The sequence below is a fragment of the Cryptosporidium ryanae genome (genome assembly GCF_009792415.1).
Source record: "Cryptosporidium ryanae isolate 45019 chromosome Unknown contig_14, whole genome shotgun sequence".
In the NCBI taxonomy this organism is placed as follows: domain Eukaryota; phylum Apicomplexa; class Conoidasida; order Eucoccidiorida; family Cryptosporidiidae; genus Cryptosporidium; species Cryptosporidium ryanae.
Window position 1 is genome coordinate 32,555 of NW_027125570.1, and position 26,921 is coordinate 59,475.

The following is a 26,921-nucleotide window of genomic DNA, read 5'->3' on the forward strand; positions in this document are numbered from 1 at the left end:
GGATCAAAACTAATCTACCCTCTCAAGTCCAGATTCAACAACTGGATCTGGGGAATTTCCAACTCTGATAATTCTACCTTCTCTTTCAACTTGAACCATGAAGGTTGAATAGGAATTAGATTCTGAATCAGGCAGTTCGCTGTAGTTTTCTTGATTATATGACAATGAATCTGAATGTTTTAAAATAATATTGGTATTTTTTGAAGTAATTTTACTTAATCCAGTCATTGTTAATTGTGGATTTAACAAAAATGTTTTAAGTTTTTTAGCAGTAGAAAGATTGTGGGGTTTTCTGTATCCATTTGCCATTGCAGCTAGGGAGAAAACGTTTCTTACAAGTGTAGGAAGAGGAGGCATGTCTTCAGGATTACTTAATAGTTCACATTTTGTAAAACTGTCGAATCCGTCTTTTCCGGTATATAAAAATTCTTTTGTTGCTACGGTATATACTCTATTTACGTCTAATTGAATATACTCATTTGAATTATCAATATCCTTGACGTAAACTGACCCTGGAACAATTCTATTTCCCGGTTCAAGGTCACCGTTAAATTGAAATTTAATTCCAGAAACCTGTAAAAATCTTCCTTCTTTACTTGGCCATTTACTTACGCTGTTTTCAAGTATTTCCAACAGTAGATTGCCTGGAACAGCTAATTTGACAATATTATCAACCATTGGGAGCATAAGAAGTATATCTTTATTTTTAATAGGTCCAATATTAAATACACAATCGGATCTAATTGTACCTGAATTCAACAATGCTATATCTGTTTTAGCGGCCGATCTCATTATATCAGTTAACCAATTGCCTAAATTAGACTCTGATACTCTTATAATTGCGAATCTAGTTTCTAGTTTAACAGCAGATTCGCCTATTACTTTATCCATTTGTGACTGGAGATCTCTTAAATATTTTCCAACCATTTTATTTACGTGTTTATTTGGTTGAAACGTTCCAACATCTATATATGCCCACGATATTATAGAACCACCGGAAAAGTTATTTAAGTATAATTCACCTCTTTCTTTATTATTCGGAGTAAGTTTGTTATTTTTAGAATTTGAAGAAAGAACTAGTTCATTGTATAAATTGTTATTATAATATTTACAACCATCTATATGCAATTTTTGTTCTGATTTTGGACATTTTAAACAATGTAAACCTGGTTTAATTACAATCATAGTTAAATCTCTAAAATCTGTACCACTTTTTGCTACTATTGTATTACCTATTTTTTTAACTCCATAGTATTCATGATCATGACCACCCAATATAAGATCTATGTCTTCAGCACCCATCGCAAGTAATTCATCATTATGAGCTCTCATATGAGTTAGTGCTATTATAAGTTCCGCATCTTTTTCCCTCAATAGTTTTGATATTCTATTCGCTTCTTCTACAAAATCTTTATATATGACATCCTCTTCTGTAATTGTAGGTAGTGTTTTAAGCCATTCTTTTTCAACCAAACCCATAATGCCTATTCTTCTCCCTTGCCATTCAAATAATCTATATGTTCTAGCATTGGCAAGTGGTTCACCTGTATATAAATCATATACATTTGATAATATCCATTGAAAATTGCACGAACCAGTTAAATATTCCAAATGATCTATCCCAAAATCGAAGTCATGATTGCCAAAACAAGCTGTATGCACCCTCATCATATTCAAAAAAGGCACCATGTGACGTCCTTTCGTTGTAACTGACATTATTGATGGGTTAAAAACGTCGCCTGAGAACAATAATAATGGATTTGCTGAGTGAAATGATTTTAGTGCTTCCACAAATCTGGATACACCACCGCATCCTTCGCTGTCTTCCTCTATATTGTATACATCATTAAAGTGCAATATGCATATATCATCCTCTGGACCGAATGGTGAATCGTAATCATAAAATGTTTCTCCAGTGAGCCCAATTGATTTACATTTTTGAATTCTATTAGGTGTTCCATCTCCTATCATTGTGTTAAATTTAACGTATGTCTCTCTGAGACGATTTTTATTACTTGAGTGACAGTTTGGTAGCACTTGACTACTTTTTTCTCTATCGTCTAAAGATGTTAGAGAGTCAGAATGTGTTAAAGGTGATAGTGGATCTTTGTCTCCCATTTTACCTTCTTTCTTATTTATATCACTCCAAAATGTATGCAATTGTCAATTTAAACTTTTTATTTTATTTTGTTTTTCAATATTTTGTATATTGTATTGTTACCTTACAATATAAAGGCCCAAACATATATTTGTGTGTGTGTATAAATTTTTCGCAATTAGTTCTAGTTATTACTTACTTGCTTTTTTACCAAATATCAGATTTTTTAAGTTGTTAATTCTTGTTTATTTTAATCCTTAAGTCACTTTTTTCCACTTGCTAACTTTTATTTCAATAAGTTTACACCTCTCGTCCCCTATATGTTTCTTTCACAATGTACTATTTTGTATTAGAAACTAATCTTGTTTAACTCAAAGTGAGACTTTAGGTCTTACATACACAATAAAGTCCACAATATTTTATTTACCTATTACCTTTTGTTTTTCACCTTTTAATAGTTTTTAATGTGGCTTAAATTATTGCTATAAGAAGTGGCGCCAAAACATCAGTAAACAAGGTAATTTAAGATCCAATGTAATAAAATAGATAAAAAATAGCCTGTTTTAGATCTTTAGAATTCTGTTTTCATATAAAGTCTTCTGTAATAATATAAATGCTTCAAATGATTCTGTAGGCCACACAATAGACACATGTATGCTGTTGGTTAAATTAAAGGCGGCTACGCCTTATCTTATTTTGTGGCGAAAATGTGCATGAGTGCATTCTAATCTTCCATTAGAGACCTTAGAAGATAAAATCAGAAAAAGAGGATGTTGATGATACCTAGATTTTGATAGACACGAAATCGGACAATTTGCTATTTGTTATCAACGAATGGTACTTAACTTTTTGTAAAAACAAGTGACTTTAAGTAGGGACAGATAAGTTTAAAAACTTAATTAGTTTAACCAAACTATGCAGAGAAGAAAAAAATAAAGAGGAAAACAAAGGTAATTTGTTACTAAATCATGGAGAAAGATATAAAATAGCCTCAACTACGTCATTGTTGTTAAGTTTCAAAGCTTGAATAGCCTTCGATCTTGAACAACCGGTCTGACTAATTACCAAGTCAATGTTTGCTGGATCGACATCAGATTCATCAATATTTTCATGGGCTTCGTCTTCATTATTCAAACATGTTGCAGCTGTATGGTCGTTGTGTTCATTAATGGAAGCTGTGTGAGAAGAAAGTTGTTTATTATTTTCCTCTTGTGTAGTTTTCATTGCAGCTAGTTTTTGTTCTAGTTGAGATGTTGCGGTTGCCAAGGCTGCAGCTTGTGACGTTGAATTGCGCTCTTCAAGTTTTGCATCTCCAAAAATAATGTAACTTTTACTCCCGGGAACTGCATATACTTCTGGATTCACTATTTGAAAAGAAAGACCTCTCGCACCTCTAATTACAATCTTCTCAAAATCTGTCATTGGTTTTAAACCAAGTTTTTGAATGAGTTTTCTGTTTTTCCTTTCACCCTTATTGTTCCCGTGACGAACTGCTCCACTTTCAACCTTGCTTCCAGTAACTTCCTCATCTTCAGAAGATACACCTGCACTGCTTATTTGATCTTGATCTTGTACTTCAACTATCTTAGGTTCACTGTCTCCAGTCATATTTACTAATTATATGCGTATGTTCAGAATAAGCTGATTTAGTTAAATTCTTTACTTTGGCTGTGTATTTATTGCCTTTTTGTTTTAATATACCCAAAAAACAAAATAAACAAACAATATGTACACCTGCTTCGTTATGTCAATTATGTACAATGATCACTGAAACGTTAAGGTGCAAACTAAAATTTAAGTCTGCTTATAACTTAACTCCTAATGGCTTGTTGAATTTATCTATCTTTTCTTTTTTATTCAGTATAATACTACTTAATTGTGGTGTTGTATTATACCGTTCTATTATTCCCAAAGTAATATCAATATAATGTTACTTTGTGTTTTTCAAAATGTCTGTACTGTTTCTACAAACTGTCTCTTGACTTGAATATACATTAATTTATTCTATATTTGACCCTTTTTCAATTATATTTGTTCTGTCTTATTACTTCAAGCTTATTTATATAACTAATCTTTAAATAAATGTCCTCCCGCCTTTAACATATAGGTACTCTTATGATCATGCGAGTTGTACTAAATATATAGTAATACATATTAATACACTAGGCGGTACCGTATTATTAAAAATTTAAATTAAAAGTAGGTAAAGGGCGCCACCGTGTTGAGTTATATGGCCGAAAATAATGTAGTAGAAAAAGTAAAATAATTTTTTGGGATTTTCCCGCAAAAAGATTTTTGGGAAGAGAATAAAATACAAGAAATAAAGACAGAGTATATAATAGAGAGGGCCTGACCACGTAGTGACACATTAATATAAGGGAGTGAATAAACGAATAGTGTGGCTTATTCTTTTTGTGAGCTTTGAACACATGTAACATCTTCTGCCATAAGCAAAGGGATATAAAGTAAATACTGTTGTTGTTAAAAACACCGGATCATTTTAATGATTATAAAAGTGGGATAAAGTTATTGTTTGAGATAATAGGCATATTTTTTGTACAATAGTTTCTTGTTTTTTATTTAATAATAGTATAGGCAGAATTATTGGTAACACAATAAACAATTAAAGTTAAATGCGTGAAAACATCATTGCAAGAATAAGCATATGTAAGTTTTAACCTTTCAGTAAACAATTAATGAATAAAACATGTGTATTTATGTTTTCTTGAATTCTATTTACTTGATTTACATAAAATAAAGATAGGTAATTAAAAATTAGATACTGGTTAAGAATATATATAATAAAATGGATAGCAATAAGGAAGAAGCCGACAGATGTCAAAAATTGGCAAAAAAAGCAATTCAAAGTGGTGATTTTGAAAAAGCAAAAAGGCTTTTGGAAAAAGCAAACAGAATGTTTCCAAGCGATTCTGTGACGGAATTACTAAAAGACTTGCAGAATAACAACTTTAGTAGCAGCGGTAGTAATAGTAATTTTAATAGTAACAATAACAGTACTGAATCATTTACATTTAAAACTGATTCAGCGGATAATAGGAAAAAAGAAGATGGAAGATTTGGAAAAGGTAAAATAGATGCAGGATATGACGAATCTGAGAAGCTTTGTAAGAAGATATTAAAGGCAAAGAACTATTATGAGACATTGGGGATACAGAGGAATGCTGACGACTCTTCAATTAAAAAAGCATATAAAAAGCTAGCACTTCAGCTACATCCAGACAAATGCAAAGCTCCAAGTGCAGAAGAAGCCTTTAAAAAAATAGCTCTTGCGTTCCAGACACTCTCTGATACAGAAAAAAGAGAAAATTATGACGCATTTGGCGAAGAAGGCCCTCCTCTATCTCATTCTTCATCGGGAAATGTTAGATATTATCAATATGGAACGAGCAGTGACGGATTCTTAACTCCTGAGGATTTATTTAGAATGTTTTTCGGTGGTGTCCCTCCCGGGGTTAGCTTTCAAAGACACAGAGTTAACTCTAGAAATAATGGTAATAGAGCCACTCATTATTCGACGGCATATTCATCTTCCTCATCTAATTCCAATAACATGAGGGAAGGGACTCCATTAGGTAGGATTGCCGGTTTAATCCAAGCACTTCCTGTATTGCTTATGATTGTTTTTGCGTTGTTTGGCAACTTTATACCGTCCTTTTTCCGTGAAGAAAGTCCAGTGTTTAGTTTAAATAGAACCAGGGAATATAGCAGGGAAAAATGGACAGGAATACACAATGTTTCCTTCTATGTCGATCCCAAGGGAAAATTTGATGATTTATTTCCTCCAAATTCAGTAAAATTACAGGAAATAGAGGTGCAAATTGAGATGATACATTTCACCAGGGAATGTGGACTTGAGGAGAGAAAAATACTTCAGGACATCGCATATGCAAAGTATTACCAAAGTAGAAGTAAGCTAGAAGAAATTCAGAAAAGGAAAAAACCAAACTGCGATAAATTAAAATGGCTTAGGGAGAATTATCCTTCAATTTATAAACAAACAATGAGGGGGTAATTCAAGTGCTTGTTACTCATTAGTGTTATATTTAACGTTGAAACTTCAATTTATTTATATTACATAATTTAGGAAACAAAACAACACAAAGCGAACAAATTGAACTTTTACTCCATTTTTATACTACGTCTTTGTTTAGTTAAATACATTAATATATTTGAGACTTATAAAGTCACGAAAGTAATAGTTAAGCTTTTTTGCATATTTATAAATTTGTTACAGTTATATAAACTACTAGAATATTTAAATATATTTATTATTGGTATTTTCAAAATCTAATTTCTTTTTAAATTTTGTATATTTCCTTTATAACTTAAACATCACTTAAAGTAACAAATAATGTTGCAATTTATTTGGTAAATATTGTATTTAAAAGTGGAATAATAGTTAAGTATTCAAAATTAATTTAAATAAAATTATACATAGCCATTTTTACTAAATTTGAATTATTTCAAGAATGTGATAACTTTTCACTATTTTTATTATTCCTACTAGAAGTTATTCTTCCATAGTAGTCATTATTCACGTTAACATTACTATTACTGTTATTGCTGCTATTATTATTCACATCTGAATTTAGTGTAGTTCTTTCAAGAGAAGTATTGTCATTTGAATACTCAAAACCTGATATTTGCAATAATATTCTTCTTGCATTGTCTACCCTTTGATATTGGTCATAGTCATACATATCAGTAAGTTTTTTGTATCTAATTACCCATGCCCACCAAATTCCAGTAATAATAAGTAGAATAATAGAAACTATAACAATACAAGCAATCAGCGTTTTAATCGATAATATATGAGTAATTGTAACCTCAATCCCCCTTTTTATGTTACTATAGTCAGTTAGTGTGCCTTTTACACAAACTAGTGGCTCCGATTCCCACGTTCCATTGTTGCAGTTTAAAATCAAATAACCTTTATTAATGGAATGCTCGATTCCTTGCATATCATGTACAGATGTGAAGGATGATTTATACGAAGAGTATTTATCGTTATTCATTTGATTAATGCCTGACTTCGGTAACAAATAATGATTTTTGTTGCAATAAACTTTTCTATAATCTTGGTGTCTATACTCATTTCCCGTAACTATATGACTGCTTCCCAAACTATCCTTATTAATGTTTGAGCAGTATTTCATACACTTTAGACGAGGTTTCTTCCATCTGCCGTCTATACATTCATAGTAATCGTTTACATAGGGAGTTGTGCTTTTGTATCCATCCATGCATTCAACACCTATTTTGGTTCCGTGAAATATATATTGATTGCCATTGAAGCTATATGGGTCTATTAATTTAACTCCATTTGGAATTAAACTTATTCTATTGCACTTTTTGTTGCATCTTAAATTAGTCAGCGTTTCCCATCTTCCGTTATTACATATCAATGTATCTGGAGAATTTCCACTCGTAGTTGTATATAAATAACTATTTGAACAAGATATCGAAAATCTTGTACCATGACTGTATGTTTTGCTAGATATTATGTTTGACAATAAATCTATATCGTCGTATTCGTTTTCAAATGCTGATGAGACTTGTAGAATGCTGGACCTTATTTTGTCCGTACCATCATTATCATTACTTTTGGACAAAAAATTAGTTTTTAGTAAAATCTTATATCTTTCAGCGTCTTTAATGTAAACACTGTTTTCTGAACATGGCTCAGGTTGCAGGTCTTTGTTTGATAGAGAAAAACCCAATGTACTCATCCAAGGTACACTTGGAGCCGTTGAATTTGTTACAGCCAATGTTGCTATTTTTTCAAACGTTATATCCAATATATTGACGCTACACCTAGTATTCTTGTTTTCCAGAAATTTCTTTGTTAATTTCTCATTACCCTCTATTCTTATATACTTATTCGATTCGTCTAATATGCACAATTCGTCGCTCCAAATGTCCTCCAAGTTGTTTAATATCGATTCTCTCCTTTTATTGTTCTCTAATTCAATAATATCGTCGTTAACTCTTCCGTTGCTGTATTTGCCAATTACGTTGTCCTCCTTTGCTAAAACATTGTACTCGTTTCTCTTAAGTATATTGTCTATTAATCTTAACTTTGTTAATATTTCATCTGAATTGTCGTCACTGCCTGTATCCACCAGAACATCAACTAAGTATTTGTGATTATTACTGTTATTGGATATGAACACTTTTTTAACATCTGACTCTAATATAGTCAAACTTTTACTTATTATTCTTGAAATAATTTGTCCGAAAAAAGGGTCATCGGATAATCCATCTTCTGGATAATTTAAACCCAATAACATTCTCGCCTGAATTCTTTTGTTCCCATTCGAGCACGTTCTATCTAGGCTAATGCCGCATATCTGTTCCAATCTCGAAATAGACCACTGGTTGTGGTTCGCTATTGAGAATGATAGTGAAAATAAATCATTATTTTTAAATCTAGACAGCATCTTTTCATCTAAAAATGTCAGAGACTGATACAAGTCCACCGCCACAGAAGTGCAGCATCCCAGTGTCTCGGTTAATATTGAGTATCTTGCTCTACATGTTGATGTACAGCTATTGCTTATTCTTCCACCTGAAAGTCTCCCCCTTTTTTTTAGACCACTGTTAGCAGATGACAATTGTGGCGTGTCCAGTGTGCATTCTTTGAAAAGATCCTCCAGAGGTGAATAAATTTCAGGGTACATAGATGATGTCAAACAATCCCCCTTGTCCCAGTTGCAGGACTCAGTGAAACACTGCAAATCGCACATCCCATCTCCAATGTATTCATAAAAGCATCCAGGACTGCAGTAGTTGCTCAAATTCTTATTGTGTGACTGAAATCCCTTGGCCGAGTATTCACTAATATTCAAATGCGAATCTGATTCCTCGTTCAAACCAAATCTCGCACCGACATTGTTATTGTCACCAAGATATTTATCGCCTTTGGCGGTATATTTGCGAGTCATAGAGGCCTCCAAGGCCAGTGAGGCTCCTGCAAACAACAGCGGACCACATGACTGACCCTTGGAGTTTTTAACGCAAAAATGTCTTGAATAGTGTCTTAACAACAATCCAAGCGATTCCGACTGGGGATCATCGGCTATCTCGCCGAATTTCTGCAAAGAAGAGCCGAGTTTACCTGCTATCTTGAGGAAACATTTAGAATGACACGGGTTTAACAGCAATGTTCTGCTTTTAATTGGATTCCTTTCCAGTAATATAGAAAGTGACTCTTGACAATGCGCTCCGGACGATGTTGACGTACACATTAGATTCAACCACCTTTCGTTTGTTTCCTCCAACAGTATATCTAAAACGCTGCTGCCATTGTGAATATTGTTTTTTAGTTTAACCTTGTTCAGCGGTGAACTGGGCAAGGGAAATCCCCATGAGGCGTGTAGTTGCGTAACTGAGTCGAAGTACCTTAAATGCGATCTAAAACAACCACTGAATTTACATCTTGATTGAAACAATTTAAGTGGTGCTGACACAAATTCTTGCGAATCCATCCCCACATTGACGGTCTCTTTAATACTACTGAAACAATATCTTTCATCGCTTTTGGGGTTTTCGTCGGACACATAGGACTCTGGTGATATGTAGCACCATGAATCCACCAATTGTTTCGCATATTTTATCGTATTGCAAAGTGGTCCTTTTCTATTTTTGTATTTTGATATTAAATCGCTAAATATCTGGTAACACGAACGTTTAGATGCACTCGTTCCCCTGCAAAACAGATCCATTTGCACTCCACTTGGCTCTCTGTCATATATTAACGAACCACACCCACCATTCAGCAGTATGTATCTAAATTCATGAGGAAGGTTACAGCAGTTATTGTCTGATTCGCTTCTTTTTTTACCTGCCTTGTGTGTAATATCTCCGTACTCGCCTATTTCCTGCAACAGTTTATTGTTAATGCTGCCCGTGTTGCACTTTAAATATGATTCTTGCAAATATTGTAGTGGTCTTTTTAAAAAGACCGACTCCTTGACGCCAAAACGTGAGTTTTTCGTAAGTGGCATAGACACGCCACTTTTGTAGAATAAATTCCGAGCATCTTCGTCAGTATTACTTCTCTGTCCACTATAAAAACGATCCCACTCTGACTTTCTTATTTTTACCATTTTGTGCGATTTAAATGTGCTTTTCATTTCTCTTCCCTCGATGTCCTCAGAAGCCAATTTTGAGTTTGATATTGTTAATCTTTGCGAATCCCACCTGCTTTGTTCGAACTCCTTCGGAGCCAATCTAACGCCCTTAGTCATAAATTGGGTTTTTAAGTTAGTGATGAATCTTTTTGATATCACTGGATCCCTCAGCGCACTCTCAAAGTCTTTTTCTCTGTTTTCTGAAGATGATAAAAAAAAGCCAACGTTGAACAGTACATACAAAGGCCCTATTTCACTGTTGCTGTTCTGTGCTTTAGCCTCTGTCTCATTCTGCTCACCCTGTCTCTTAAGATTGTTTACTGCTGCTAAAAACTCTTTGCAGCCGTCGCACGTTACTGGACATGCTAATGATACTTTTATGTCCGCAGACACCCCTTCGGGTATTTCTCTGTTAAATTGCCTGGCTAGTTGTTCCAAGGTAACGTTACAAAAAGGCTTAAGCATTGAACAGTTTATCCCAAATGATTTCAGCTGGTGATTCTGATCAATACACTCATTTGACGCATTGTTTTTGTCACCGTTGCTTGAGCGATTATCATTTGCTAACAGGTGCTCAAAGTCCTTTGTATCCACCGCCTCTATTCTTAGACCGTTTGGCTGGTATATAGGGAGCGACGAATACAACGCAATGTATATCGAGGATACGCTTGTAAAGTCCAAGTCCGATGCCTCCTCTATCCTCAACGTGACCTTCATTACACTTATATGCGGTTCTTGGCACTTTAGTGTCTCTGGTAGCAGATAGATGTTACTTTTTGAATCGCACAACACTCTTACAGAGTTGTTTTCTCTATATTCGCTGTCATTCTCACTGGCACTATCCTTCTCGTCTGCTGAATTTTGGGGTGAGTAGCCGGGACTACATGACACACGCAACTCTTTTTCCGCCAAGTCGCTCATTCTCCCCCCAAAGCCGTCGCCGGAATAGGACGAAGAGTGCTGCAGCTGCTTGTTGCTTCCAGTCAACACCGGCTTGTATTCCAACTGGTAACCCGGACCCCAATGCTTGGTGGATTTAATTGAACACCGCGAATTGTTTTCCACTTTGTTCTCGCCATTGCTGTAGTTGGGATTGCAATAATTGCAGGATCTCGCGCATACGTCGCTCAATAGTAAATATTCGCTCTCTTCCAGACCATCGAATCTGTCTAATAACGAGGGACTTACCTGAATGAGCGGAAAGTCGCACCCAAATCCCTGTATATTTGCCGTTTCTACAGCGACTCTACACTCACCGGGAAGCATTCTGGGGTCATCATCGCATTCGCTTGTGCACCTGCCGCACGATTTCGGACAATGGTCATATACCTTCTTGTTCATATTAAATTTTGAGTTGCCCGCCACTTTTTTGCTGTTCTCTTTTAGACTCGTTCTTTCAAATAATGGCTCGTTGCACACCTCGCTGATATTAACCGAGAAATTCATTATGTCCCTGCACTTACCATTTACGTGCGAAATGTACACATCGTCTCTGCACATTCTCGCGTCTGTGGCTTTGTCACTGGCGCTGTTGTTATCATTTATTACTGAATTGCACAACCCACATGAGCGCGCGCATGCATGTTTTAGAAGTGCATTCTTGGGCACGCCACTTGGTATTTTTGAGCCTGGAAGATCTTTTAGTGGCGTTAAACAGTCAAATACTGAAGTTATTTGTTCGCAGCTGAAGCCAGACAACTCCTCTACTTTTGGATCGTCCTTGCATTTCTCGCCCTTTTCCTTCAACAATTCGAAGTACCTATTGTCGTCCAAGTACTTATTCCTTTTTGGGCCGGTATTGCTGCCGCGGCTGTCTACACCTCGCTCGGACTGGTCGCCGTCCGCACAGTCGCCGTGGTCGTACCCGCACTCCTTGTTGTTGCAAGACCTGTCACAAACGGTGTTCCCCAAAAACCACTCCGGACACCCTTGGGAGCACTCATTGCATTTGTTACATGTTGTCGGACACACCCTCCAAATGGGCGTTGAGTCGGGCAGTCCGTATGATTTCGCGCCCGGAATACTAACGTTGCACATTGAAGAGAGCGCCTTGCAGCTCATTCCTCTTTGGGATACCTCCGGTTGGTCCTCGCAGTACCTTTTCTTCCCCATTAAGAGCGTGAATGGTTTCTCATTGCCGTTGTCCTCGTTGCCGCCGCGGCTTCCGTTGTCCGTCCCGTTCCCAACCATCTCGGCGCCGCCGCAGTTGTTACATGTCAGTTTACATATGTCTTTTAATCTGGTCCCGAGTTTAAAAGTTTCAGACAGTTTGGATGGCTTTTCACCGGTGCCGTAGTCGTTCAGGCGACTCCTCATCCTTTCAAGTTTCGCGTCGCAGCCATATAAATCCATCAACTCGTCGCAGCCCCTTTCAAAGATGTCTCCAGCCAGTCTGCTGTCGTCTTCGCATGTATCCAAGGAACTAACTTTGTGATACCCGTCGCAGTCACCGCCGTCATAGTTGCACTCTGGATTTTGACAATTTGTGTCGCAGTAACCGTTGTTCACAAACCATTTGGGACAGCCAGGTGAGCACTCCTCGCATATCCCACATGTTTGCGGGCAAACCTGACTTATCGTGGCCGAGTTAGACAGCCCCGCTTCTAACGACGACGAGGAGAGGGGCAGTTTTAGTTTGCATGCCTGCTTCAGCGCCTTGCAACTCGCCAGCGAGTCTATTAGTTCCGGTATGTCTTTACAGTTCCTAAATTTTCCCGCAAAGAACGTGATTGCTCCCTGCGAAGTGCCGTTTTCGCCGTTTTTCGTCTTCTGCTCGTGGCCTTCGCTCGTGTGCTCACTAACGGTACCGTTGTAGCCGTTTTCGGCGGCGCGGTCGTCTACACCTCGCTCGGACTGGTCGCCGTCCGCACAGTCGCCGTGGTCGTACCCGCACTCCTTGTTGTTGCAAGACCTGTCACAAACGGTGTTCCCCAAAAACCACTCCGGACACCCTTGGGAGCACTCGTTGCATTTGTTACATGTTGCCGGACACACCTGCCAAACAAAGCTGTTTTCTGGGAGTCCGTAGTTTTGAGGGTTCGGTATGTTTATTTCGCACATGTTGGACAGTGTATCGCATGATATGCCTTGTTCCTTAACCTCCGGTTGATCCTCGCAGTGTCTCTTTCTGCCCATTACAAAGGTGTAAGGTTTGTCTAAGTACTGATCGCCATCGTGGTCATACTCACCTAGTATTCTTTCCAAGGCCTCCGTCTCGCCGTCTTTGTTGATTTTGACTAGGTTTTTATCACTGCCAGTTTCGATTATTTGCGAAAGGAATCTGAAAGGTCTCTTTAAGTGGCTGTTGCTGCTGGCGTCTGTACTGTTCCTTGGGTCCGAGAGCGGGTGGTTCGCACTGCTGCCTTCAACAGCAGTCCTCCCGGGGTTGAGCACGCTGGTCTTCTCACTGTATCTGCTCAAATTTGGCTCGTTCTTGTTGATGACATTCGGATTTTTCAAGCAAACCAGCTTAAGCTCAACGAATTCCTGCAGTATCTTCTGCTCAGCAATGTCAACAAGACTCCACAGGGTGTATTTCTCAAACGACGGGTCGTTGTACTCAGGGTAGAAGGATTCTATTGATATTAAATACAAGGTGCCAACTGGACCCAGTATCACTCTCTGTTGGTCTCCCGTAATATATATGGGCTCGCCTATGTCTCTGTACATAATATATGTGTACGAATGCCTGTTGTCTCTCTTATACAGTGTATTTACAGATCCGATTAGTTGCGGTGCCTCTTGTATCATCACGTATGGACATTCGTCTTCCTCACAGCCTGGAATTCTGGGTATTCCGTCTCCGTCTACGTGCAGTAATGGTGCTCCCTTAGGTTCAATTTTTTGTATAAATCCGCCTTCGTTGCATTGGTATTTAAAATAAGGTATGCCTGTATATTTCCCGAACCTCATTCCCTCCTTGCATCTTATGTTAACAACGTCTCCCTTTCTGTATTCCTCCTCGTTGCCATTACCACTTTGGACTTCACTATCGTTTAAGTTCTCGGAGTTTGCGTGGGGACTCGCACCCTCGTTCGAAATAGACTTTTGGTATATAATATCGTTAGACGGCTTTGGAAGGACGCACGAAACTTTAAAAACAATGCTCTCCTCGCAGTCGCCGTCGTCAAATCTGCACTCTGAATTGTTGCAGGCTTGGTTGCAGTGTAGATTACCGATGTCTCTAAGTTGGCATCCGGGCGAACACTCTGTGCACATGCCACAGGTCGAGGGACAGCCGTCCATTATTCTGGCCTCGACAGGCTTATCGTCAGGATAAGATACGCCATTTGCCTTCGCGACATCTATCAGTCTTTTCTGGCAACCAAACATGGCTTTTAGAATAGAGCACGGTACGACTTCCTGGGCTTCCGGTCTGTCCATGCATGGTTCGTCTGGACACCTGAAGCCATTACACCCGACTTTCTGTTTAAGATCATATTCACATCTGCCACCGCCGGTGGCAGGCACCTGTATTTCTCTTTCTCTTCTCTTCACGCCACCCCCGCACGTCGCGGTGCAAGGCGACCAAGCCGACCACTGTCCGACTTCGCAGTCCCTTGTGGCTATGCATTGAAATTCGTTGCACGGTTCGAACTCCTTTAATACGCCACACTCAGCACCTTCGTTCGGGGCTGACACCACACTCCTGCTTCTCGCTCTTGAGCCGCCACCACAGGACTTGCTACACGGCTCCCACTCTGACCATTCACTCAGTATACAGTCCGATTTACACGACTTTCTTGCGCATGGTCTGAAGTCCTCCAATGGCGGACACGAGGCCCCTCCCTGAGTTCCTTTGCTTTTTATGCTCCTCCTCCTTTTTTGTATGCCTATACCGCAGTTTACATCGCACTCGGACCAGCCGCTCCAGGCACCCGCCTCGCAATCTACTGGACATTTCTCGGTTTTGGGACACATCAAAGCCTTGTTGCTTCCACTCAAGTCTGAGAGCATCATTATCTCCTCGTTGCTTTTTGTTTCTACCAGGCTTGGACACTCTTGATTTAGAGTGGGAGGCTCCAATATCACTCTTTCCCTTCTTCTGTACGGCCTTTCGTCGCATCCTCCCAAACAATTACTCCATTCCGACCACGACGACACTATGCATGAACTCGGGCATGTAGATTCGTTGCATTCCCTTATCTCTTCTGTGGCCAGTTCGCATTTTTTGCCGTATGACGGCACTTGCAGCACTCTATTCCTGCTTTGATACCCGTCGCCGCATGTAGAACTACATTTGGACCAGTTGCTCCAATTCCCGACTTGGCAACCAAAACTGCATTCCTCGTCAGATATACTCACACATTTAAGTGTGTCTGTCAGCGGACCACATGTTTTCACAATTTTTTCCTTCTCCGCCCTGGTCAGGTGGTTAAGGTCCTTTTTGTCCTCCTCCGTTATTATATCCCTAACCCTTTCTACAATACCTATGCCACACTTTTTAGAACAACCCTTCACAATGTCTCCGCTGTATTCTATGTCCTCATCATTCGGGTACAATGACGACTTGACTGCCTTCTTGTTTCTCCAGGGCCCCAACTCGCACTTTATCGAACACGGTATTGTGTTGCACTTCTCCACTTCCAACAGTGACGGACAATAGTGACTCCCGTTATTGCCGTTGCCGCCACCAATTCCTCTGGACAACAGTGGTCTCCCTGGATTTTTGTTTAAATGCAACGAAGACGTATTGTTACTGCCACTTAGCGGCGAGCTAGTTGTTTTGGCGGATTGGATGCTCAGTGAATGATACGGAGACGAGTAAGAGTAAGAATTTACTCGTTCTCTTATCCTCCGTCTAGTTCCTCCGTCACAACTCGCACTGCAGTAACTCCAAGAGCCCCATTCAGTTACTTGACAGTACTCATTCAATTGGGATTCATTGCATTCCTCTTTGCAAGCCTCCTTTTCCATGTACTCTTTTTCCTTGGAACAGTCTATTACCTTGTTTCCATCCATTCCTTTTGAGTTCGACAGTATCATCCTATGCCTGTATTTGTTTGGAACCCTTTTTTTGCCACTTGAATGCGAGGACAACAGCGAATTGCCTGCCGATTTGTTTGTGTAACAGTCATCTAAACAGTTTGACCAGGCGGACCACTCGCCAAGCACGCAGTTGTCGTTGCTCCTACCCCTTATTTCGCCTGACTCGCACCTCCCTCGGCAATCCTTGCTTTCCTCAAGCACAGGACAATATCCCGTTTTTGGAAGCGAAAGTATGTTTCTGTGTCTTTTAGACAAGCCAGGCAAATTGCACTCTTTCGCGGAGCATTCGGACCACTGACTCCACTCTGACACCTTGCATGCATTGCTTATACAGGATTTGTCGTTACATTCTTTCGTTTGAAATAACGGTCCGCAAACATTTTCCGTGTTGTTTATCAGGTTGTCTGATAGCAACAAATCATCTTCCTTTTCAGGACCACTCAATAGCCATCTTGCTCTTAGTCTCGAACCGATTCCGCAGCTCGTTGAACAAGAAGACCAAGAAGACCAGTCGCCCATGTTGCACTTAACAAGCGCCTCCACCTCAAGTCTTTCGCTGTTGTCGCATTCCTTGTACTCCGTCTCGTCCTTGCATTCGCTGTAGCCCAGTTTCCGCTTCGACGTCCTCGTCCTTTTCTTTAACAGCTTATATATTAACTTGTTGCTCTCTGAGTCGCTGGCTTCACTATTCTCGTCGTTGTAGCTTTTTAATTTTTCCGGATAATACGAACAGCTGGACCAACTTGACCACTCTGAAAGCTCGCATTGAGTCGGACACTCCTCATAAAACCCCAAACAACTTATTTCCCTTTCCTCCACTCGGCACCTTTCGTCTTCCGCGTTGGGTTTGTATGAGGGCGTTAGTATCTCTCTTCTCTCAATGCAGCCTTTGTTGTTCAAAGCGTTGTCTTTGCACGGATTTCCAGAAATTACGGACTTAAACTTGTATTCGCCAAGAGTGCACTTGTTTGTGCACGAATCCCTAAAGCACTCCCTTATCTGTCTTGTTTCCGGACATTGAAATAAATTTTGGTCCTTGGGGGCCTTGGTTATTGACCTTTCCCTCATCTGGTGACCAACACCACAGGAAGAGGAACACGCCGACCAGTTGCCCCACTCCGAAACATTACAGCTCAATGGACACGTTATGTGTGAGTTGCATCCCGCTTCTTCCGCCGTCAGCGCGCCACACGAGTCTCCTCCGTTTCTGGGATTCACAACTATTTGCCTTGTTCTTGTTATTCTCCCACCTGGACCACACGTTACGGAGCAGCTTGACCAAGCGGACCAATTGGACAGTTTGCAGTCCACTTTCCAGCAATCGCCGCCGTCAAATTGGCAATACACATTGTCACACTCGGGATCGCAGACTCCGTTCCCTATAAACCACAAGGCACACCCTGACGAACACTCCTTGCACATATTACATGAGGAGGGACAGGCGTCCACTACTCTCGTATTCCCTGGAATTCCCGCTGGCAGGCTGTCTTGTGATAGGTCCTTGAGCAATTTCTCGCAACCCAGAAATCCCCCAAATCTTCTTGCTAAAAAAGAGCATGAGTATCCACTCTCTGATACAGACGGATTGTCCTCACACACCAGGCCAGATGAGCTTACTATTGCATTCCTTTTGCCCCCGCCTTGTGCTGATCCAAGCAACAGCAACAGCGACAGGAGGCATATTGTGCTGCTTCTATTTAGAAAAGCTACCGGAGAGCAGCGCTCTCTTCCCTTCCTTCTTTTCATTGTCGTTCCTTTCACCGCTTAAGATCGAATCTCCCACTATTTGCATATTATACCTCCAACGTTGTATTCAGCACGTCCGCCTAATCTGTTGGTTGCGTTGCAGTCGACTCACTTTTGCTGCGACTACTGTGTTTGAGCTATAGGAGGAAATTAAGTGCAGATGCGTGTTCTGTGTTCCAAGAAAGAAAAATAAAAATTAATCTAGCACGATGGCACAACCCATATGCCTTTTATTTGTTTTTGGTGTTCCGCTCCAAACCACCATTTTCGAGATTCGCCCACGTTTTTACGAGGATAACACCCCTTCCCTTGTTCTCGCAAATTGCATAACGCGTCTGCCTTTTGACCCTTTTTAGTTAAAATTCAGGTGCATACACGTACTCATTCACCAGCACAAGAACAGAAGTTGATTTCCGAACAGCAGCCTGAATTTGCTGTATTCCGAGTCGATTCTAGAGTTGCTGTTGCAATTACCCGTATTCAAATTGCCGTTGTTCGAATTTGTGATGCCACTGCCGTTATTGTTGCTGCTCTGGATTCCAATATTGGCGTTACTATGATTGCTACCGGAAATGCCGTTGTCACGGATGCTGCCCCTGAAGTAACCATCGTCCTTGTTGCTGCTCAAGCTCGAGCGGCTATTGCGATTATTGCAGCAGTCCTTCTCGCATTGTGCATTCGCTTCATTCCCATAATTGGAATCGATTAAGTCACTTTGGGAGGCGTTGAGGTTTGTTGAAACAGAACGAAGATTCCAGTTGTTAACACCATTTTGATGACTGTCGCCGTAAAAGTAGTTATAGTGTGTATTGTAGTTGCTATTTCTCTTGATTGATTTGAAGTGTTTGGGCAACAGCGACTGCTTTATTTGCTTAAACGTGTGCGATATAACGGGTCTCGCTGCCTGACGTCTTAGAAACGATAGGTACTTATCTATCATCTCTTTGAATGTCCTGCATTTCCTCCTTTGTGTAAACGAACTTAATTCAAACAAAACCTTGTTTAGGGATACAGAACCCCTATATGTTACCTCAGCCAATATCGACGATATTCTCAAATAATTAAAATACAGTATCTTCTTTTCTGTTATGTCCCTACTAGCAAGTGCCGATGCTGGGTTGTTGCCTGCAATGTCACCTGCCGGAACATTGTTAAGGTTATAGTTAACGTTGTCGATGCTATCAATTCCTCCGCTCCCGTTTTTCGCTTCATTACTCATGTTGAAGCTGCCATTTGCATTTTGGCTGCTGGCACAGTTGTTACTGCAGTCACTATAGAAATCGCCACTGTTGCTGTTATTTTGACTGCCTGCGTTCGCGTTAGCCAGTGCATTGCCGCTGCTCGCTAAACTAGCTTGGGTCTTAAAAAATATATCGTAATAACAGGATGTCAGACACTGAGTTATATTAACTTTGATTGGATTCACTCTTATTACTACGCTCTCCAGTATTCTTATGTTGAACAATTCCAGCAACTTGATTTGCCTCATATTTACTCTTATTGACAGAACATGTCCGTGGCCTTGACTCGTATGACCATCTATGTACATCGGATGTATTACTGGGACTTTTTCTTCAGCGTTCACATTATTGTCACTGTTATGGGTGTAACCATTGCTGCTGCCGCCACCACTCGTATTGGCATTGTGCGAACTGGTATTCGCACTTGCGATATTCTGCACTGAGCCATTGCTTTCGTTACTGCAAAAAAAGTCCCTGTTTGCGACCAGACTTATCGATGAGGCGTCAAATTCTATTACGGTGGATTTATCATTCTGCCTGGTTGACAGCAAAACAATGTTGATTTCCGTAGATCTGAAGTTGGAAAACGCTTTTCCGTGTATGAACATATCAATGTTCAACTCGTCAATTATAAATTCTATTTGAATATTGTTGCTTGCGATATGTGCGCTGTCGCAGTCAAAGACTTGCTGACTCTGTATGTTGTCTATCATTGTGTACGACAAAGGGTTGCTCATTAGGTATTTGTCTATCTCGTACTTCAACATGTTGTTAATGCTTTTGTGGCTCAAATCATCAATGTTTTGCATTTTATTATTTGCAGGCCTTTTATCGCGTTTTTTTGTGTATTTCTGTCTTTCACAGTCCGTATTCAGTATATTCATTATGCTTGATCTGTGATAGTAATTAGACCCACAACAGTAATTGTGACCGGTGGCGCCTTCGTTATTTGCACATGCAATCGTCCTCGTATTTTCGTTGAAACAGCTTGAGAACGAAGCTGAGGACGGAGTCCTAAATGCGGAGTTGGTAACGTTGTTTCCGAAGTTGTTTGTGCTTCTTCCGTCTAAATTGCTGTTAACGCCTCCAATATTACAGTAATTACTGTTCTCGTAGTTGGCTGCGGCGTTTTTAGAGTTGTGGGAGTATATTGTCGGTGGAAGGGATGCATTATTTACTGCGTTCAAATTGTTCGAAAATGAAGTGTTTGAACTCGCTATTGATAATAGCAAATTTGGATTGTTGTTGCTGCTTATAGTAGAGGGACTGATTTGCTTTAACGCTGTCGTCTTGTAGTTGAATGAATTTAAAATTTCGTTTATTATTCGCACTCTATTTGAATCTATGGATACTGTCAGCGAGTTAAGATAAATTTTTACATTTTGGTTACGCTTAAGAGTGTTAATCCCGAAGTTGACAAATATAGGTGTTGTTTTCAGCAATTGGTGTATATTATCGGTTGCTTCATGCTCATAATAGTAATCAGTTACCAGTTTGTCCTTGTATTCCTCGTCGTCGCTCTCCCCATATGCGTTTCTGTCATTCAAATGGTATCTGTCCAATTTTTCCTCAGATTTTTCAATGCTGTTACTGTATAAATCTCTACTCTCGCTACATTCAAGCAAGCAAACACTGTCGTTGGAGTAGTTTTTGTTGATGTCTTCGTTTTCAGATATACTCCACAATAGGTTATTTGATGCAGCCACGTACAGCGATAAAGGCAGAATTTTCAACAGCAATTCCAGTTCATTGTTACTCTTCAATATCAGCATTAAGTCGATGCTTTCTATATCTAATATTGTTTGCTTAAATGTATTTGTGCAGTCCTCCCGGCTGCTATAACACCAAAAATAATCGCTGTCGTTGTGGCCAAGGCAGTCATTTACATCAAGCAAGTGTTTAACTAACTTGTCATATTTTACCGAATTAATGCTGTGTGATTCATTGTAAATGCTAATCTTCTTGTACTCGCTGTATATGGTAAGTTTACCCCAGGCATGGTTATCCCTGTATTTTCTCAGATAGTTGTCTAAATACAGCGAGTTGTTCTTATAACAATCCTCTGCTTTTATGTATGATGAGTATAACAAAACATTGTTCATTTTGTACTTGCATTCAATGCAGTCCATTTCGCTTATATTGAATATGTTCATCGTTTCATTGCAACTGAAGCAGTCATCAACAAGTTTTATCGTGCTGTAAACGGGGTTTTTCGTTAATATAAAGGATAAAAAATCATCAATGTAATCCATGTTATGTATTATAGCATTAGCAGTATTGCGATTTCCACGCATATTACTGTTTATTCTTCTTGAATTTGTATCCATGTTATTTAAATGCGTGTTGACCAGCAGATTTTTTAGCTGTAAAGTCAGTTTTAAACCGTGTAGTATTTGGACGTTCATTCTGCCGTTTTTGTCTGCTTTGTTATTCAAGCCATTGTTGCATTTAATCACCTTCAAAAATGTGTCGAAATAAATCAGCAGCAACATGTTTAATGACAGTTTTACGGTATCTATTATTATTGTGTTCTTGTCCTCTGCATTTCTCGCCAAATTAACAGTGAACAATATCCTTTTTATGTGCAAGAAGTTTATTACTTTTGTTTTTCTATTGAAATTAGATACCAAGCTTATATGGCTGTTTTTATTTAAAACACTCTTGTTCTCTTTTACTAGCAAAAACGCATTGTACCTGAGGGGGTATGCCTCAACAAATAGAAATACGTCGGTTATATTTAATTCCAGTCTTTTGCTTATATTATTATTGCACAGATTGACTGCAATGTCGTTTATTATCAGGCCAAAAAGCTCGTATTTAAAGTGCATGCCGCTAAGTATCAAGCTTAATTTATAATCAAATTTGCCAAGTAAATCACACATTGATATACCACCTTCCGCTTTGCTCGCATCCTCTGACTTGTTTTTGCACTTGTACCTCATGCATTTTATACAATAATACATTGTAACGTGAAAGTTATCGTAGTCGAAAAATAACTCAGTTAGTTGTGATGCCATATTCAATTTTTCATTGTTTACATCGACAGTCAATATGTTTTTGCTGGCATGTAAATCCCCTTGTACTCCTTTCAGTTGCAATTCTATATTCCTTCCAGAGTCAAAACTGCTGTCGTATTTTAAATTAAACCTTGATATGTTAACTATGTTGTATATCACTGAATATTTTTTGTCAAAGCTGCATATATTATCGCACCTTATTGAGTTTATGTTGATATTAATCCCATTTTGAATGTCCAATGCACTTGTTACATTTTTAGCACTTGATTCTCCAGTAAATTCCACATTTAGCAGATAGTCTATTTTTTCAAGTATAATGTCTATGGACGAATTGTCGTCTATGTACTGGCTGTTGCTACTCCTTGTGTAGGGTGAGATTGATATTCTAATATTATCACCAAGGTTAAAGTATATATTTGTGATTCGTTTGTTTATTAAAGCATTGCTATTGGTGTCTTTATTTTTTCTAAACTTGAAGTTGTACCCATTTTTTGCCATTTCTATCAGTGGAAGTAACTTTTTATACAATTTATACGAGTTGATATTACTAATTTTCACTTCTAGTTTATGGTTTGAGTAAACTGAAACATCCAAATTACTGTATGTTACTAGGTTGCTTTCGTTTATGTTGTACGCTCTTCTTATATCAAAGAATAGGCGTTCAATGTTAGTGTTAAGCTCGTTTCTTGCATATATCACATTATTATATGTATTTTTCACAGAATTGTGCATGTTTAAAGAAAAATTGTGGATATAACCAAATGCGTTAAATGGATTGTAATTTGGATCCGTCAACAGCTTAGAATCATCAAACTTATAAAGTAGGTAATTTGGCAAGTTGTAGCACTCCTTACCATCGCAACTTGATTTTGTATTACTTACATGCTTTGTACGTATGTGTATTCTCAACAAATCAAAGTTAAAGTCAATAATAGGTATGTTGAATCTACTATTTAAGTCTGTTATTCTTTTCCAACCAACATCCTTGCCAAACGATACTTCGCTGTCGTTATCATTATTTATTTTGGAGCTTTTTATATAAGTGTCATCTTTTGAAAACAAAATGTTATTATTTAGGGTTGACTTGTTGCTTCTGTTTTTTAACAGCTTATCATTCAATTCATAAAAGTATACCGAACAATCTTTTATATTAAAGTCAAATATATTATTGCATGAAAACACTATTGGGTGTTTTCTAGAATATGAAAGTAGTTTTCCCAGGCGAATAATCATAGGTGGGTGGAATAATTGGTAAAATGATATGTAAACGTATTTGTATATATATTCAAATAGTGATTCCACATAATAAATGTTGCTTATCAACAGCAACTTTAAACCTTCAATTTCTAAAATAAACCTTTTAGAGTCGAAGTGTATCAAGCCATTATTAATGTCGTCCAAGTTGTCCCTTACATTGCTTTGGTCGCCTAATATAGATAACAAAAGTAAATCGCCGTTTAGAGATAAATCCAACAGCCTTCTTAGTTGTTTTTTCAGACATATCGGGGACTCAATTTTAATCGATTTAAATGGAATGTCAGATCTCAGTCTAACTTTATCAGAAATAACAATATTGTTGTTTTTAGAATCAATAACGCTCATATTACGAATAAAAATATCGTAATTACCGTATTCGTTGCACCTGTACAGGCTTAAATACTGTATGATTAACTTAAAGTCATTATAAAAATTAACATTCATGTCCTCAAAGTCGAAATACCAGGTGTATTTGCTCCCGGATTTAGAAATCATTATATCTGGAATGCTCCAGCCTTCAATGTTCCTATTAAGTGCCTCCATTGGATTGATATTTATTACTAACCTTAACAGTTCGCTCTTCAATTTATTAAATTCACTGTAATAGTTTATTCTTCTTTTAATATAGTAGTCAATATTCTCCTCAAATTTGTTGTTTACACCATAGTATACTTTGTGTATATTATTATTTTTAAGTGAAACTGAATCAATAACAAAACATGATAGCAGATACAAATATATAGGAATATAACTCAAACTCAAATCTCCGTTTACCTGAGATATTTTCAATAAAATCTTCTTGCAGTCCCAAGGAATATTTATCAATACCTCATTTCCTCTAACCAAGAACAAATTAGATGTTTCGATATAGTCAATTTTTTTGTACGTAAAATATTTAGTTTTTTGATTAAAACAACCATATTTGTGGATATTAATACTTTGAAAGTCATTTTTATAGTTAGAATCGCCTGATTTAATCAAATAATTAAATGATATGTCTTCCAAGTCAGTGAAGTCCTTCAAAGAGAACAGCTTCAAATTCTTAAATAGAATAGAAAGGGCTCTGTTTAACGACGTGTTGCACAACTTTAAGTGTTTCACAACTAAAGCGAAGTATTTGTTATCGTTGTTCAGATTAAGATTGCAGTTATGTTCGCCGTTTATTTTCCACAAATACCTGTCATTTGGCCCGAAAGAATCAATAAAACAGTCGTCACAGTGATTATTGGTGATATCATATTTATTTTTCAAGTCAAATAGTTCTTTGTTTGAAAGTTCTATATTACCTGTTTGGACAACCAAATCTTTAATGTCAAAGTAAAAGATAAAATTGGTATCAATATTGATATTGTTTTTCATCTCCAGCAATTTCCCATTATTTTCAAAAATAAAGTTGCTATTCAGAACCTCATGCTTGTGAAGTTCTATTCTGAGAGGTACGTTAGGAATTTCATTCGTGAAATCGTCCCTATAATCGCATAAATGTGTTGCTAAATCTCCGTTATCAATCTTCAATAGATACTTCCTGAACCTGATCAATTGCAAAAACAAAGATAAGTTCTTGTAAAATCCATTTTCCCTCCAAAATCCGAACATTTTTTGTATACTATTGTGAAAATATAACTTAACTGGATTTCTTTTTGATGATTCCAAAAGTGATTTATACTTTTCAATTACAAACATTCTGTCAAAATTAATATTACCGTCCTTTATTCTGTTTAGATCTAATGTATTTGTAACTGCAGAAAAATCATTTGTTTTACCTAAATTTGAACATATAATAGAATTACCTGTTACAACTCTACTCAATAATAATAACTTAAAGTTCTTAACAATTCTTTTAGATTTACGATTTTTTGTTCTATATTTGGCACCTTCAGAATTTAAATCACCATATGGCATATTATCAAATTCAGTCAGAGACTCACTGTCCATTTCATCAGAATAATTGATTTCAGTAATTTCATTTTCTAAATAATATTCTTTGTAATATTTAATTGTCAAGGTTGACTCAAATTCATCTAGTATTAATTCAAATCCTGAACTCGTTTCTGTAACATCACAAAACATTATCACTGGATTCTGAACATTGCAGTTAACCTTTACTTGCTCGTAAAAACTGTAATTATCGTCACAACGGTTTTTGTTGCCATTTGTGTCAGTTAAACTGTTAACGTCAGTTTTACTTGAATCGAGCATTTTAGTATCATAAAGGAAGTTATTAGTGTTCACGGTGCCTTTTTCCTTCTGATTAACAGTTTTAATTTTGCCTGAAGTAAGTAAATGAAATATGTATACAAGTTCACAAACTATTTCCGCTACTATAGTAATCCATAGTCTTTTCGTACAAATATTCATTTTCTTAAGCTTGAAAATTTTTATATTTGAACCGGAAATAGAATGCATTAGTTTAATATCTATATTTAATTCGTCCTTAATATACAACAAAGGTGGAAATCCAGAACTTGTTTTATCAGTATCATCATGTATATTTGACCTAAATTGATTATATATATATTTTATTACACCGTTTCCGTTACTTTTTATTCCATTATAATCAAGTTCGCCTGTTTTAGAATCAATATAGTTTGCACAGCACCTTTTATGTGATATAGTATTCTCTAGTGGGTATACAGTAAAATGAGCATTAAAAAGTTTTAAATTGAGCAACACTCCACCGATATATGCATTGGTACTCAAAAAAAATGAATTAATAATTAACTTAAGCACAATGCCATATCTTATTTTTCTTTTGCAACGTTCACATATACCATCACTGATTTTCTGTTGATTATTGCAATTACAATCCGCGAGTACCGATTTAACTTCAATACTGTGAAATTCAATTTGAACCATCCTTGAGATTAATTGTATTATTACAATTATCATCAGGTTTCTGATCATTCCAACATCGTTTTCTGTATTAACGCTTTTATTTTCTAAATAATTATTTGAACTTTTCTTTTTAATGTCCTCCTCATTAATCTCAATATTATTCTCAAATCCATTGTTCTGCACATAAAAATTTAACTTAAGACTTCCGATGATTAATTTAAGTCTCCAAGACTCAATTCCCAAAGAGACGTCCCTAAAAAGAATCCTCATGTCACTAATATTGTATCTTCGCAAGTATTGATTGCATACACTTATTTTAAAGTATTTAAATGAAAAAGGACCTGAAACTGAAAAAAGCACATTCAAACCTCTTTTATTCAGTTCCTTGTTTATAAATCTACCCAATATAAATATAATCGAACACAGCAATAGTGTAACTATAATTAGAAATCTTATTATAATCATCTTTTATGCTCCAAAAAAAATAACACTCATATCGTTGTTATTTAAGTATACATGTAAAAAGGGCCAAATTTTCATAATTTATATACCACACATGTGTTTCACAAAATTTTAAAAAGAAATT

The 26,921-nt window shown here is 37.6% G+C and overlaps 4 protein-coding genes across 4 annotated transcripts; 1 reads left to right on the forward strand and 3 right to left on the reverse strand.

Moving 5' to 3' along the window:
* Positions 1–9: 9 nt before the first annotated feature.
* Positions 10–2,118, reverse strand: FG386_000490 (nucleotidase (5'-nucleotidase/2'-cyclic phosphodiesterase) of the calcineurin superfamily; the record flags this gene model as incomplete). Its single annotated transcript, XM_067339847.1, has 1 exon — positions 10–2,118. One exon carries the CDS (start codon positions 2,116–2,118, stop codon positions 10–12), a length of 2,109 nt encoding a protein of 702 aa, XP_067195717.1.
* Positions 2,119–3,064: 946 nt separating this feature from the next.
* Positions 3,065–3,706, reverse strand: FG386_000491 (uncharacterized protein; the record flags this gene model as incomplete). Its single annotated transcript, XM_067339848.1, has 1 exon — positions 3,065–3,706. The coding sequence occupies one exon, from the start codon at positions 3,704–3,706 to the stop codon at positions 3,065–3,067; it is 642 nt and encodes a 213-aa protein (XP_067195718.1).
* A 1,198-nt stretch (positions 3,707–4,904) lies between these two features.
* FG386_000492 (uncharacterized protein) lies at positions 4,905–6,131 on the forward strand (the record flags this gene model as incomplete). The annotated part of the gene is made up of 1 exon (XM_067339849.1): positions 4,905–6,131. One exon carries the CDS (start codon positions 4,905–4,907, stop codon positions 6,129–6,131), a length of 1,227 nt encoding a protein of 408 aa, XP_067195719.1.
* A 451-nt stretch (positions 6,132–6,582) lies between these two features.
* Positions 6,583–26,800, reverse strand: FG386_000493 (thrombospondin type 1 domain-containing protein; the record flags this gene model as incomplete). The annotated part of the gene is made up of 3 exons (XM_067339850.1): positions 6,583–9,466; positions 9,521–17,932; positions 18,405–26,800. 3 exons carry the CDS (start codon positions 26,798–26,800, stop codon positions 6,583–6,585), a joined length of 19,692 nt encoding a protein of 6,563 aa, XP_067195720.1.
* Between the last annotated feature and the right edge of the window lie 121 nt (positions 26,801–26,921).